The 15146-nt window shown below is 40.4% G+C and overlaps 1 protein-coding gene across 5 annotated transcripts in view; it reads left to right on the top strand.

Annotated features, from left to right (window-relative positions):
- dennd2b (DENN domain containing 2B) overlaps positions 1 to 15146 on the top strand; it is a 98794-nt gene that overhangs the window by 56162 nt on the left and 27486 nt on the right. For all 5 annotated transcript variants that reach the window (XM_052145464.1, XM_052145447.1, XM_052145455.1 and 2 more), the window contains 6 exons: positions 5191 to 5330; positions 5663 to 5878; positions 9774 to 9870; positions 9985 to 10029; positions 11078 to 11262; positions 11979 to 12088. In XM_052145464.1, the coding sequence (XP_052001424.1) occupies positions 5191 to 5330; positions 5663 to 5878; positions 9774 to 9870; positions 9985 to 10029; positions 11078 to 11262; positions 11979 to 12088 (793 nt within the window). The remainder of the gene's footprint in view (positions 1 to 5190; positions 5331 to 5662; positions 5879 to 9773; positions 9871 to 9984; positions 10030 to 11077; positions 11263 to 11978; positions 12089 to 15146) is intronic.

Raw genomic sequence — 15146 nt, 5'->3', positions numbered from 1 at the left:
TGTTGAAAAAAACTGTTAGTGTGAATTCAGCCTTCCCAAGCAATTTTTTAAATTGCCATCCGATTGCACACTCCTTACACAAGCACTGGTTGAAGGTGATGAAGTACTGGCATGTGGTGCTGGCTGCTTTTATGTGCTAAATTCCTTACTGGGAGGAAATAGCCTGTGTGCATTAATGTCTGGACTTTGAGGGGCTTGACATGGTTACAGTGTTCATAGGTCTTGCCCTGTGGCCACACTGTAAATCTCTCCGTCTTGCTGTTGCTAAAGAAGCTAGGGCACCAGATGCTGTAAAAAAGGTTGGCTCAATGAGTGCCCACTGAAAACAGACATTTAGCTGTATTCCCCTTACAACAGTGATGAGTCAGCCTTCGTCTCTCTCAGTGCAATTGCACCTGTTACAAAAAATGTGAATACATTTTGGAATTTTGCTTCTCATTTATTCATTTTGATGGTTTAAAGCTTACTCCTATCCCAGCTTAATGTACAGAGACAACTATAAGTAAACCATTATTAGGTTGATTTCCTCGAAAAGTATAAACACTTTACTTCTGTGGAGTGTTTGTTTAAGTAGCCTGGCCATCCCGACACAGCAATTTTAGCCGTTTTTCCACTAGCCTCTTTTCCACCATTGGCCAGTGCGAGCCAGGGCTATCAACTGTTCAGCTGGGCCAACAGCCTTGGACCTTGAGCCGCGAGAACAAAATCTATCTGCATTCCTCCCACTGGGCCAATAGCCCTGCAGCGTTGCTCTAAAGCCAACGTCACACACCCCCACCCATTTCACAAGCAAGAGGGAAGCTCAAACTTAGGTTTGAGATCATACCTTTTATGAGTTTATATTGTTTGTAAACATTATCTAGCTAGCAAGATAGATTAGCTTTGACAACTCACCGACTGAATCTGCCATGGTTTCCTGAGTTGTCTCTTCACTAACAGCAGGACGATGTACCTGAACACCATCCATGATCTTGAACCATGGAAAGTTCTTCCTTTAGGCACCTCTAAGTGCTCTAAGTCCTCGTGGTGGCATAGTGACTCGCCTCAATCCAGGTGGCGGAAGACGAACCTCAGTTGCATCCACATCTGAGACGTCAATCGGCGCATCTTATCACATGTCTTGTTGAGCACGTTACCATGGAGACATCTCCATTGCATCCCCGCACAACTCGTCACGCACCCCACCGAGAGTGAAACGCATTATAGCGACCACAAGGAGGTTAACCCATGTGACTCTACCCTCCCTAGGAACTGGGCCAATTTGGTTGCTTAGGAGACCTGGCTGGAGTCACTCAGCTTGCCCTGGAGGAACTCACAATTCCATTGTGCATTTGAACAAATATGTAATGTGCCTGCAATTTATTTTTATTTTTTTCTCAAACCTGTACCATTGTGTGCTGGATACACAACCTGGCAAGTTCGGCAAAACTCCCCGCCTCAATTCCCAATTGGCCTTGTTTGGTAATCCAATGGTAATCCGCTGGGCAAAGGCCATTGGCCCTGAGAAAGCCCTGAGGAAGCATGATGAAGCCCTGGAAGTGACAGTGGGAATGCATCTAGCCCTGGCACGCACTAGCACGCCCTCATTTGGCCCAACAGTGTAAACACAGCTATTGGCTCAACCAATGGCACGAGTTTGGTGTGGAACCTGTGAATCTATTTGTTCGACCAATGGCAGATGGAGGGTGTATCCATAAATCTGTTTGAAAACAATGTTTTTATTTTGATTTTTTCCAGTTCTGTTTAATGACACTAGTATAACAGAAATTACACGTCAGCTTTAATGCAAGGAATATTACCCATATTTGATGTTTTTAGAAAAAGATAACTAGGCATCTTAGATAAATTCAAGATGGTAAATTTTCCACTAAGATAAAAGTTGATAGAAGTTGTTAGAATAGACGTTTTGTATTTGTAGAAGGTTGAATCGCTCACATCCCTAACATCAGCAGAGGCCAGAATGCCGTTCTTAGAGTTTGACTTAAAACCATGTAAAGTTGCATTTCCTATTAAAGTTACTGTCCAGCTGGAAATGTACTTACTTTATTTACTCACCCTCAGCACTTCTACTTTCTGCAGCCTTAAATGAACTAAAGGAGTTTGCAGATCTTTTCTTGTATGCTTAATGTTTTTATGTCATTGTATCAGTTCTACATTCAAGAATACACAAGTCCATGCAAGAGAGCCTTTACTGAGCATTAGTTTAGAGATGATGATGAAAAATGGGTCCAGGTGGTGCATGAACGTCTAGCAGTTGGGAAGCGGGTGACTCTCAGCCTTTTCCCCTGACAAAGGCCTCATTGTTCCAGCGAACACCTCGGGTGTGGGATCAAGCATTGCGGTTGCACATTTTTACAAATGCTGATTAGTTCCAGTGAAATATATGGTCTCTGTGTGCCGTCAGCAGTGCTCCAGCCGTTGCGATTGGGATTGATGTAGTGGGGACTGACAAAGGGTATATAAGGGGGATCTCCAGAAGCACAAGGCTGTGATTAGGAGATCAGATGGCCTATTTTCTCAGTTGGTCGCGGAAATGGAGTATAAGCCAATGGTCGCAACTTATGTGTCACTTAAAGTAAAAAAAACATTTTTTATTTATGGTATGCATATGTTGGCCAAAAACTAAGGTTTAATCTTGTCATTCCAAGTTGCATTTAGGCACAGATCTAGTCTGTCGTGATAGCAGTTATGACGTATCCACCATATGCTCTGCACATTAGTATAGTAATAAAGGATTGGCCAAACATCTCCAGATGGCAGGGTCATATTGCATTTACTATGAGATAATTCACTTGAAAGAAAACCTTTACATGTCATGATGATATACATGCTCTAACAGAGGCCACTTCCCTCCTCCAGTCTTTACTTATAATGTACGTGGCCATCTTAAACAGATTGTTGTGTGTGATTTTCTGCAGATTTTTTGAAAAGACTGTCCTATTATTTGTGTGGTCTGGCTTTCATTTACAGCAAAAATGCTTCCACTGCTTGTTCACACATCTCAGCTTTATTTAATCAGAGAGACATTCCTCATCTCACATGGCTTCATGGTGCTGTTGAGAAAATTGCAAACTGGCCATAAAATGGGTTTGTCTGCTGTGTTGCTTTTTTAGGTACTTGCTCTGCTCAGTCACTCATCAAGCACTCACTGTCCTTTGTCCCTTTGAAATCGTGCTGTGTACACAGAGGCACAATCATATTGCATGTGTGTGTTTTGTGGAGGTCCTTTAAGTAGAGAAGTTGATTAGTACCCTTCTGTACGTGAGTGGTCAGGAAGACATATTATTTCTCCAGCATGCTTTCATTACATTGTTTCGTTTGGGAGACTCACAGAGCAATCTGGGTAATTGCTGGCCTGCCGTTATGACTCTCAACCTTAATGGTACTGGAGAAAATCTCAGCAGTACACCTCATATGGTCAGGCTCTTGTGTAGTTGGTTACCACTTTGTTTGGTAACTTGTCTTTTGTCAAGCTTTTCATAACAATCCTTGGTTTTCAAAGTTAGGGTATGATTATTATGCTCAAAATTTTTTGACAATGCTGTCATGTTTTAATTTGCACAGCAAATAACAAAACGGTTGCACAGGAGGTAATTTTATCATGTACAAATTTCAGCAGAAGATCAACAGGTCTTATTGCATTCTGTTGTAAGACACCTGTTGTGTATCTAGTGGAGGGAAACAAGACTGAGAGATGTGATATGCCAATGTGTTGTATGGAAACAAACCATAAGGCAATGGTAGAAAACTACAGAGAAGTATGGTTATGTTTTTGTATGGGTATTGGATTTATACAATGGCTATTACTATATTATTGACCCTGGCAGCTTTCAGACCATTAGTTACATTACAGTGTCTCCACAGCCAAGAATTAGTAAAATGGAAGAATTAATTTACTAACATTCACCTGACAAAAAATTGTGCCAGTAACCAGATGTTTTATGTGCAACACAGGTGTTTATGTGATGTTGTCACATTGCTTAATTTCACACAGATTGTGGCCTGACTTTGATATCTTTAACCTATTACATTGTTTTTAAAAATAAATAATAGTATCAGATTTTGTAAAATATTTTAGCTTGCTAGAATGACATTTGTTCATGTCGAATTTATTTATCATGGAATCACATTTTAACACAGATTACTGTAAAAATATTTATTTAAGCGAAAGGTACGAGCTCAACTCAATGAAATCGAAACACGCAAATTAGTGAGTTATTCAAATTCCTCGTTCTGTTATATTTGTTTTTCTATTCCAACATTGTATATACTTTTTTAATCTGTGCTCAGATCCATTGAACTATTGATACAGCCTTTATTCGTCAATATTTCAGGTTTTATAATATTAATGATACACAATTATTAGCCAAAGAATAAACATTTTTAGATTCCTTGAACACTAACTTGATCTGTTAATGGCAGCCACTATTCAGGCTCTCTCATACCATCCTCCCTGACTCACAGACATGTTTTCACACTTGCAGCCCATCAATCATCTGGTAATTGCTTCAAGATCCTTACAAGGAAAAGCCATAACTCTATTTATATCCTCAGATGTTTAATAAACAAGTGATCCACCACTGTAGATGAGAATGCATGTTAGCATAAAAAAACACAAATTAGATACACCCAAATTAATTGGTGTTTCCTGCCTCTAAAGACGGTTAAATACAGCAAAATCATACACTTAATCTATCACATAATCACATAAAAAAATAATTTTTTATGTGATTCTTACTGCCTCAGCATGCTTTTTAGGTAGAGGCATAGTCTTCAACAGTTTGTAATGCTATACTCAGTCTTATACAGAGTCTTGACTAATTTTCTGGACTGTCTGCATTTTCTTATCTTGACTCGTCACTGGCCCTTATTTCTGGAGACAAAGTGCTGTCCAACAGCTTATGTCTAACTTTGCACAGACTTTGCACTTATGTTCAAGCTGGACAGCAGTAAACCTCAATGAATAATCCACTCCCAGCACTCAATAGCTTGCTCCATTGGGTGCCTCTTGCTCCTTTTTATTATCTTCTTCCATGCCTACCCATTGCCTTTGCCCAAACTTTCCATATCTGTCTCTCTCTCCCACTCACTCCTTAAGAAGACATGTTACCTTTTAAGTCTGCTCCGAGGCAGCTGGTGTTTGGTTTTAGTCTGAGTCTTGCTTTCTCTCCCCTGCCTCTTTGCAAACAGAGAAAGAGAATCCATATGAAGATGTAGATCCATTGAGGAGATGTCTGGCCAGAAATTCCCAGCTGTTACCCAAAGGGTCTCGGGACTCACTTAACAGGATATGGACCTCCCAGGACAGGAAGTCCATTACACCTCCCCAGGTAGTTTCTTTTGCTCTGCAAGATAATAATCATAGCATCTGCTTTTCGATATTACTTATATTGAATGCTTCATATTGATGGATATATGTACCATAATGCAGTGGAATCTTTAGATATATTGCAAGCAGACAATTGCCTACTGAAGTTGTGAAGTATGAATTCAGTTAACGCTTGTTTGCTAAATACTTTGCAACACATTGAACTGTTTGTTTCTACGCAGACACAACTTTTGAAGTGTACAAATATTGAATCTACTGTATGTTAAGTGTCTACCCTTTTTTTTTTTTACTTGTGCAAAAAGTTTAATCTCTTATCAACTTTTCTCTCACAAGCTGCCATCTAAACCGAGCAGTCAGTCTCTGAAGCTGCCAGGTCCTGCTAACAGGAAGAGCCAGCGCCCATTCCGCCTCTCTAAGAGGCACAGCCATGATGACATGCTGCTGCTACCCCAGCTGGGCATGCCTTCCTCCTCTTGTGGCCTATTAGATGATAGCCTGACCTCCGCCACTGATACCTTGGCCTCCCACAGGCTGAAACGAGTCCCTAAGGTATGCAGCAACAACAAACTCAATGAGGGTAGAATTTAGAGGAGTCTATTGACCAGATGCTAGTTGAATATTGTGCTTTAATAAATACTTTTGTATTTTGTAATTAGTTTTCATTTATTTCTAACATGATGCAATAGATTCTAAAAGATTTATTTAAATTGAAATATGTCCTCTATGTAACACATTTTCAGATCTATAGGCACAGAATAAGAGTTACACTAAGTGTAGTAACCACTGAAGAAATGGATTAATGTTAAAACAATACTTTATTAACAAATAAAAAATAAATAGACAGCATTCTCATATCATTTGTATAGAGTTTTGCAGACATTAAGAGTTAATAGTTAGCTCTTTATAACTAGGTATAGCACACCAGTTTCCATTCACGTTTCTTTTTTTAGGCTCCTGGATATTTTTATAAGGAAAACTCAATTTAAATGCCCACAACTATAATGCTCAGTTTCTGTTGAGTAAAAAAAAAAAAAAAAACTTGGAATACATAGCTTAGAGTGGAATACAGTCTCAAAGACTGCCCTGAAGGACTGGAAGTTTTTCCCACACATTTTACAAGTTGCTATAGAGTGGTCTCAATGGGTTGTAGGGGTCCATTATATACTATGTTCACTGATCCATCATTTTCCCATTTGGACACAGCAGCCCCTTTAAATTTTATGTGTGAAACTTAACTCTATAAAGCCCAAGGTAGTATATTTCATACATGATTTTCTAAAGCCTCAACATGATCAATACTTTTCTAAAAAACTAATTGTATGCAATATTCTACATGTGTACTTTCTATTGGTGAAAGTTTTCATTCTCTTCTGGAAGTTAAAGAGCTTGTAATATCATTTTCAGATTGGCCACCTTCGTATTGTGATTCACTTGTCTTTTTGCTGTGAAATCTATGCTAATTTTGATAAAGTAACAATAACAATTGCATTGTTGCTGATACAAAATGAGTATTTACTGAATTGAAGCAAAGTGTTCTTACATACTATTTCAAACGTTATCCATCCATCCAAATTCTATTGCTGCTTGTCCTATGTAGGGTTGTGGGTAGTGCTGGAGCCCACCCCTGCAGTCTCCGCTTCAAACATTATTTTATAAAATTGTGTTGATAGTTCATGTCATGTTGATTGTATACGATACATTAGGATTCACTCCTCCCGCAAACTTGTGCATTAATGCGCCCTTGCATTGCCACTAAAGTAAAGAACACAGAGCTTTGAAAATACAGAATTTGATAAGATATATTTAATTGGGAACTGATAATTCGATGTAGTTTTATAAATGCTGCCTGCACTGTCATTATAAAGATCTCATTGTTTTACATTATAAGCTATATAATGGCATTTTACTATAAACTCCTGCAAACAAAAAAAAGGTTTACAATTTAACTTTTATATATATATATATATATATATATATATATATATATATATATATATATATATATATATATATATATACAGTACTGTGCAAAGGCCTTAGGCAAATAAGGTGTTTCACAAAAGCATTTGTCTTAAGATGGTTATTTATAGCTTCAGCTTTTGTGTGTCAATAAGAATTATAATTATTAGACTCCCAAACATTACTTTTGCAATTAGAAAAGATTATAATAGAAGAGCAGGGAGCCCTACAACAGTTGTCCTGGCCCCCACAATACCCCCCCAATGAACATCGTGTCTGTCTGAGATTACATAAAGAAACAGAAGTAATTGAGACCGCCTAAATAGATTGAAGAACTGTGGCGAATCCTATCTGCCAACAACCAAGAAACACTGTGTGCAGGTGCACCTAGGATAATTGGTGCTGTTTTAAAGGCAAAGATGGTCGCACTGAATATTGATTTAGCTTTTTTATGTTTACTGGACTTTGTATGGCATTAACTGATAAATGAAAACTATTTATGTCATTATTTTTGTAGACATCCTCACTATGCATTATTTTTCTCAAGTGCCTAAAACTTTTGCACAGTACTGTATATATACTGTATATATACCTGTATATAAAAACATAAATTCACTTATCACTATGGTCCTAATAAAGTGCCCAACGTGGTCTTCTGCTGTTGTAACCCATCCGCCTCAAAGGCTCGACGTGTTGTGCATTCTGATGCTATCCTGCTCATTACAATTGTACAGAGGTGCTATCTGATTTACGGTAGTCTTTCTGTCTGCTAGGACCAGTCTGGTCATTCTCCGTTGACCTCTCACATCAGAAAGGCGTTTCAGCGAGGATTGCATAATGTCCATTGTTACAAATAAAAGAAAAATTCTCATTCACATATTTCCAAATATTTTGGCTATTAAATGAATTGCTCACAAAACACAGAGTAGATGACAGCATTTCTCCTCATAGAATGAGGAGCTTATAAAAAAAACTTAGCAACTCCTTCAAGCCAATTTAATAAAACAATGAACATTAGTCAGAGATATGATGTGGTTAATGTTCTGTAAAATTATTATTGTATCATTAATAACGTTTTATTTAACCTCAAGGCTGTTTAACACATCCAGATATTATTTTTGTTAATATTATTATTAACTACATTGTAGCATATGATCATTTTAGCACATGAGCATGATACCGAACTGATGCTGAGCGTGAGTGCCAGTCTGTGCCCGTTTATGGTGCGAGCTCTGACTCTGCACCATCTGCACAACGGACAGCACAAAACAAATGTTCAGCTAAAATTCAAATGAAGATCACGATGGATATATTAATTTGGAACTATATCAGATTGCGGGGCCCCCCCGAGAGCCCTGTTAATTTCCGACTCTGGATGGAACTGGAGATGAGAGATGTAACAGGTGTTTAAGTGTCTGTCTTCATCACGCAGCTGATACATTACAAATTATGAAAAATGAGGGAGCGCCAAGATTTCAAAGGCGCACGCACTTGCAATGTTAACAGCTTTGTTGAGTATAAACAGGAAAGATATTGTCTTATCGCTTGCTTGCTTACGGAGATGCGGTATAACACCATTTACATGTCAAATCAACAGGTTTAGAAAGGTTTATACATCTGTAACATCTTTAGTTCAGTATCTATGTAACAAAACACTTTCTAACTGCACGTGCTCACACTTCTGACACTGCTGACAGCTGCATGAGAGAGAAAGAGACAGAGCTTCTGCATTTACATTTTGATACAAGTTTACAAGTTTATTGATTTGCTTTGTTCATCTGTATCTATTGGTTTACTAATATAGAGACTAATTTGCAATTGCACTGTAAAGTCAATAAAAGTGTGCAGAAATTACCCATGTTATGAACGTGGAATTTGTGCTGAGTATCGCCGCAATTCCGTGCCAAATTTCAGGCTCTGCGAACTATTTTATATTAAAATATTAAAGTTGCCCTGGTTCCCCTCCTTTATAATTTCATTATACAAAAAACAACAACAATAACAACAACAAAATCATTACTCTGCAATCTGCTAAATTAATGCAATGTCTGCTAAATCAATAGCATTTATTTTTTTCACTCTTGTCATATACTTCAAGACTGGCCAAATCAAAGATCATCGTGGGCTAACTTTTGGAATCTCTGATGTAGACCAAGGAGAGGACGTTGTCAAACTCCCAAACATTTGGTATCTCTAAAAAGCCCAGGGTATTCTATTAAAATACACCTAGATTTACTACTGTGGGATGTATAATCTAAGAGAAATATCTCAGGAGGATAATGACCTTTAAAACCTGATGTTTCATTTTTTGTCTGTTGTCTATTTGGTTCAATAAACAGTTTTATTTACAAAATAAATCTTTACTATTATTTCAGATGTTTGGTGTCAAAGGGTTAATAAAAAATTCAGGGTGAGTTTATGGGGCAAATTGCAAATAATTAAAAATTATTTGTTGTAATGCATTTTTACCCCTATTTCCTATCAGGTGGTGCAAAGAATAAACTCAATCTACTGTACAAAAAGAGGCAAGAAGAGATTAAAGAAGCTTTCTCTTTTAAATATCGAAACAGCATCTCTAAGAGGTAAAGGTTTTAAGCTTGTAAGCCCCTTAGAATGTTCCCCAGGTGTCAATGTTCATTCAAACATTTTTGTCAATTGACCCTTTGATATCAAACAAACCTTTTCTTTGTTTATAGATGACAACAGCGAGAGCGAAAGTGACTCTGATGACAGGTTCAAAGGTGAGGGATCAGCACATATGGCTGGGTAACAGTCAGTGTGTTTGAGTGGAGTGTTTTTCATAGTGCTGCTTAAAGACTCTTCTTCTTTGAGGAAACAAGCCCACATGACCTTGTGATTTCTCACAAGTAAATGTCAGGCGTGTGCATTTGGTGAGAATGAGCTTCACACAGTTTCTGTTACATCAAAAATTAATCTTATTACCAGACTGCAGATGTTAATTGATGCTAAAACCAAACATGTTTTATATAAATATCTTATGATACATATGATTTAGAATGACAATATACACACAACATACAAACACACTGCACCATAACTTACAATCAACAAGGGAGGAAAGTTCTCATATGAATACTTTGGTGATAGACCTTTGTTACAGGGATAGTTTACTCCAAAATTAAAATTTGGTCATCATTTATTCATCCTCATGATGTTACAAACCAGTATGACTTTCTTCAGCATAACACAAATATAGATGACAAGACAAATATAGACAAGTCTCTTGCTCTGTTGTGAAGGAGGAAGCGGGAGCCGGGCAAATATTCCAAAGTAAATCTTTATTTTTAATACTTTTCAGTATCCTCACACACTGTTTGCTTTTCAATATAGGGCAACTGAATGCACACAACATTAAAACTGCTGCGTGCATCTCGCTCTCTCCCCTCTGGCAGTTTGAACTGCCCTTTTATCCCCCTTCAGCTCTCACTGCAACACAAAACAGCTGTTAGAGGTGATTTCTCACTCGCTTTCCACAGACGTTGCTCGGCTACGCCCACATCCCCACAAGATGTAAGGCAGAATGTTAGCCTCAGTCACTACTCACTTTCATAGTATGGAAAAAAGATGCAATTAAATTGAATGGTAACTGAGGGAAACATTCTGTCGAACATCTCCTTTTGTGTAACACTGGAAAAACATATGGGTCAACAAAATGAGGGTGAGTAAATGATGACAGAATTTTCCTTTCCCTGACTAGTGTTTGCATTTTATTGAAGTGTTGTTGAACAAATGTATGTTGACGATACTATAATAATTTTTTTTTTGCAGCCCACACTCAGAGGCTACAGAAGCTGCAATCCATGCTGCGAAGTGCACCCAGTTACAGGACACTGGAGCTGCAGTTGATCGAGTGGCAGGAAAGGGAGCTGTTTGAGTACTTTGTGGTGGTCTCACTGAAGAAAAAACCCACCAAAAACTCTTACTCACCAGAAGTCACCTACCAGTTCCCCAAGGTGACTATTATCTGTAAATTAGGGTAGATACTGTTTTTGAGTTACATTTAAGATGCTGCACAACATCTGATGTCTAAAGCTTTACAGCAGAAACCCTGTCACTTTTGGCCTCGCTAAGGGTCAATAGCCGCAAGGATGCTGTCAAAGAAAGAATTTTCTTAATGTTTGACTGTTAATAATCCTTTCTGCTATCTGAATGTCATTTTTATTGCGTGACTTCTTTTCAGACAGTGTACTATACAGTTATTTGGATACTGAGGAACAGATTTGTTTCAGTCCATTAAATATGCCATTATGTGCATTAGGAAAGCCTGCAAATACAGACGCTTTTAGAGCTTTTATTGTTTGGATTTATTGACAGTAAGTGGCGTAAGCAGGAAACTGTTGCCATAGCAATCACATGTTTAGTTACAGAGAGATAGATCTTTAATTAGCTTAGATCTGCTTTAGTGATTGTGTCCCCACGAGAGGCTGAAATATGTTGGCCCTGTGCCTAACAGAGGGTCAAGCCCTGTGACATTGTACTTCTAAAATGGAACACAGAGCCGTTGGTGACATGGGGGGGTGGTAGGGGTGGGGGATTGAACTCTTATGTGGAAGGGAGATATTCTGGACATACTTTACATAGTAATAAAAGTCTAAAGGGACACTGTAAAGAGGTTGTGCAAATATATTAGAAAGGTTTCTTACCAGGTCTTCTTGTCTAACCCTCACAGTTGGAAAGACTCACCAAGCAGATGAGAGAAGCTGAGCAGAGACTCAAAGCTATCCCACAGTTCTGCTTTCCAGATGCCAAAGACTGGAGCCCTGTTTCTGAATACAACAGGTATCATTGTGTCTCTGTATTACCAGCACCTTTAAAAAAAACAGACTGAGCTTGTAACAAATAATATTATACAAATAAAATTCGGTTTCGAACGTCTATTAGTCACGCATCTTCTCTTTGTCTAAATTAGCAGGAGAGAGTTCATCAAGCTTGAACTTTGGTATTCAGCGTAATGGAAAATTTCTTTGCAGCTTGAGTTTTCGGTCTCCTGCGTTTGGAAGCGTATGAATGGGAAATGTAGTGTGACCGCTGGTACAACAGTCATCTCACAATTCATGCTACTAAACAGAATTTGTTTTTACATTTTACAATTTAAATTTGAAACCTCCAGAAGTATTCACTCCAAAACAAAAATCAAAAACTCAATTTAATACAATCTCATTAAAGTCATTAAATGGATTTTTGAAAATTAAGACCTCAAATAGCATTCAAAAGCATTAAATGTTATTCCTACAGGCATTAAAATTTTTAGATAGTTTTGAAAAAATTATATTACCAATTTATTTTGAATATAACCTTCACAATTATTAACTTTGATTTGCTGTCGCAAAATATGTACATTGTTGTGATAAACACGCGGAACCAGTTTGGTAATTGCCTCCGGCGGTGCAAAATTGACGTAATGCCGGATGTTTGGACAGCGGCGGGCTGGGACCTGGAGGAGTTAGAACAGAGAACGTAAATTTAGTAAAGTTGCAAAGAAATGAGTAAGTGCAAATCCCAGCAAAAGTGGCTAGAAGACAAAGAATGTAGGACATGGTTGCTTACATGGTTGGTTGTCAACATGGAGCCGTTAAATCTCATATGCTGTCCGATGGCCACAAATCGGCTGTAAAAGGCAGACAGCAATTAACTATCTCTAGTTATCCTTCTGTCGCTCTCTCCACGTTGTGTCGGAGAAGCGACACTTGGGGTCTCTCTTGAGCGCCGATATATGCCTCTGATCTATGAAAAAAGGCCAATGAGAAGTTGGCAGATGGTATTTGCATACCCCGCCCCCGGACATACAAGTATTTAAGCGGGCAAATACGGGAGTTCATTCAGAAAATTTCTTCGGAGCCAATGGTCGTGCATGCAGTCTGCTGCGAGTCACACACCAGTTCCTGTTTATTCCTCTGACGCTCTGCATGCTGTTGGATTCGACGGCGCATAACAGTGGCTTTCTTCTTCCTTGCACGGCTGTGCATTGTTGCCCCTGGGCGCTTCGACAGCGCAGACAACTCGAAAGAGTTATTCTAAAAGAGTAATTTCCTCTAAAAAGAGCAAAACACAGCGGCGTTGAACGTCCTTCTCAGGACGTGTCTTTTTAAAGACGTTTTTCCCGCCCCTGTGTAGTTTCTGGATGCGGTTCATTTCTCCCCACCTCTGACGGTTATAAAAACTGCCTCGCGTACCTGGGTTGCGATCACACGCAGGCAGCGATTTTATGAATGGTCAGTGTTTTCAGTATGAGAACATAGCCATGACAGCATTGCGGTCGCTTTCTTTTGTAGTGAGAAAAAGCCACTTCAGCCGCCCCCCGCGCCTCACCTCCTTCCTACGGGATTGGGGCAGGCGCCACGGCGATGAAGACGATCTGGGGATAATGACGGCCTCCGTTTCGCCGGGTAAAATCCCCTCGAAACCCCCCTCCTCCCCGGCACGGTTGCTTGTTTCCGTCCGAGCTCGGGATGAGCATTCTCTCTAATGGGTTATGTTTTCAGTGTGAGAACATAGCGGCAGCAGCGTTGCGATCTATGCTTTCTTTTGTAGTGAGAGAAAGCCATTTCTGCCGCTCCCCGCGCCTCGCCTCCTTTCTACGGGATTGGGGCAGGCGCTGCAGGTGATGAAGACGATTTGGGGAGAATGACTGGCCATTTCGCCGTGTAAATCCCCTCGAAACCTCCCGCCTCCCTGGCATGCTTGCTTGCTTCCCCCGAGCTCGGTTCCTTTCACGCTACCCTCAGTGTAGAACGGTCCCAGACCGCTCCCCCCGCACGCTATGGCCCCCTCCTGCAAGTCCCCGGTGGGGGGCCGGGAGGAGAATCTTTTTGTTGAATTCATTTCATTGGCCTCACATTCTCAGTAATATTCCCCCTGCCGGAGCAAGGTAAGTGCTTTGAGTTTGTTCTCAGCACCAAAGCCTCGGGACTTACCCTTGCCTCCCGACGCCACACTACCTGCTCCGCCCCACTGCGAAGCCCCGCTGGGTATGTCCAAAATACTCGTCCCCTTGGTGCTCCTAGCACGGAGTTTAGAGGCGTGGCTTTCACTGCCCAACCCGTCACGCTGACACCGGACCATTCGACTCGGTTACGCAATTCAGTTTGCCAGGCCCCCGCCCCCTTCGCGGGCGTCCGTTTTTCCGCAGTACACGGCGAACATGCCAATTCCCTGCGCACGGAAATCGCCACTCTTTTACTCAAAGATGCGATAGAGCCTGTCCCTCCAACCGAAATGAAGAAGGGTTTCTACAGCCCTTACTTCATTGTACCCAAGAAAGGCGGCGGCTTACGAACGATCTTGGACCTGCGAGTTTTCAACCGGGCTCTGCTCAAACTCCCGTTCAAAATGCTCACGCAGAAACAGATTCTGACTTGCGTCCGGGATCTAGATTGGTTTGCAGCGGTAGACCTGAAGGACGTGTACTTTCACGTCTCGATTCTGCCTCGACACCGACCCTTCCTACCGTTCGCGTTCGACGGCCAGGCGTATCAATACAAAGTCCTCCCCTTCGGCCTGTCTCTGGCCCCTCGCGTCTTCACGAAAGTCGCAGAGGCAGCCCTTGCCCCACTCCGAGAAGCCGGCATCCACATACTCAACTACCTCGACGACTGGCTCATCCTGGCCCCCTCGCGAGAGTTACTATGCATGCACAGAGACCAGGTGCTCAGGCACCTCAGCCGTTTGGGACTTCAGGTCAGCTGGGAAAAGAGCAAGCTCCTCCCAGTTCAGAGCATCACTTTTCTCGGCATGGAGTTAGACTCAGTCTCAATGTCAGCACGTCTCACCAACGAGAGTGCACAGTCGATGCTTAAATGCCTCACTTCCTTCAAGCCAGTCACTATGGTCCCTTTAA

This window comes from Xyrauchen texanus, chromosome 2, assembly GCF_025860055.1.
Source record: "Xyrauchen texanus isolate HMW12.3.18 chromosome 2, RBS_HiC_50CHRs, whole genome shotgun sequence".
Classification (NCBI taxonomy): Eukaryota; Metazoa; Chordata; class Actinopteri; order Cypriniformes; family Catostomidae; genus Xyrauchen; species Xyrauchen texanus.
The sequence above is the reverse complement of the archived record's forward strand: the minus strand, read 5'-3'. Positions and strand labels throughout refer to the sequence as shown.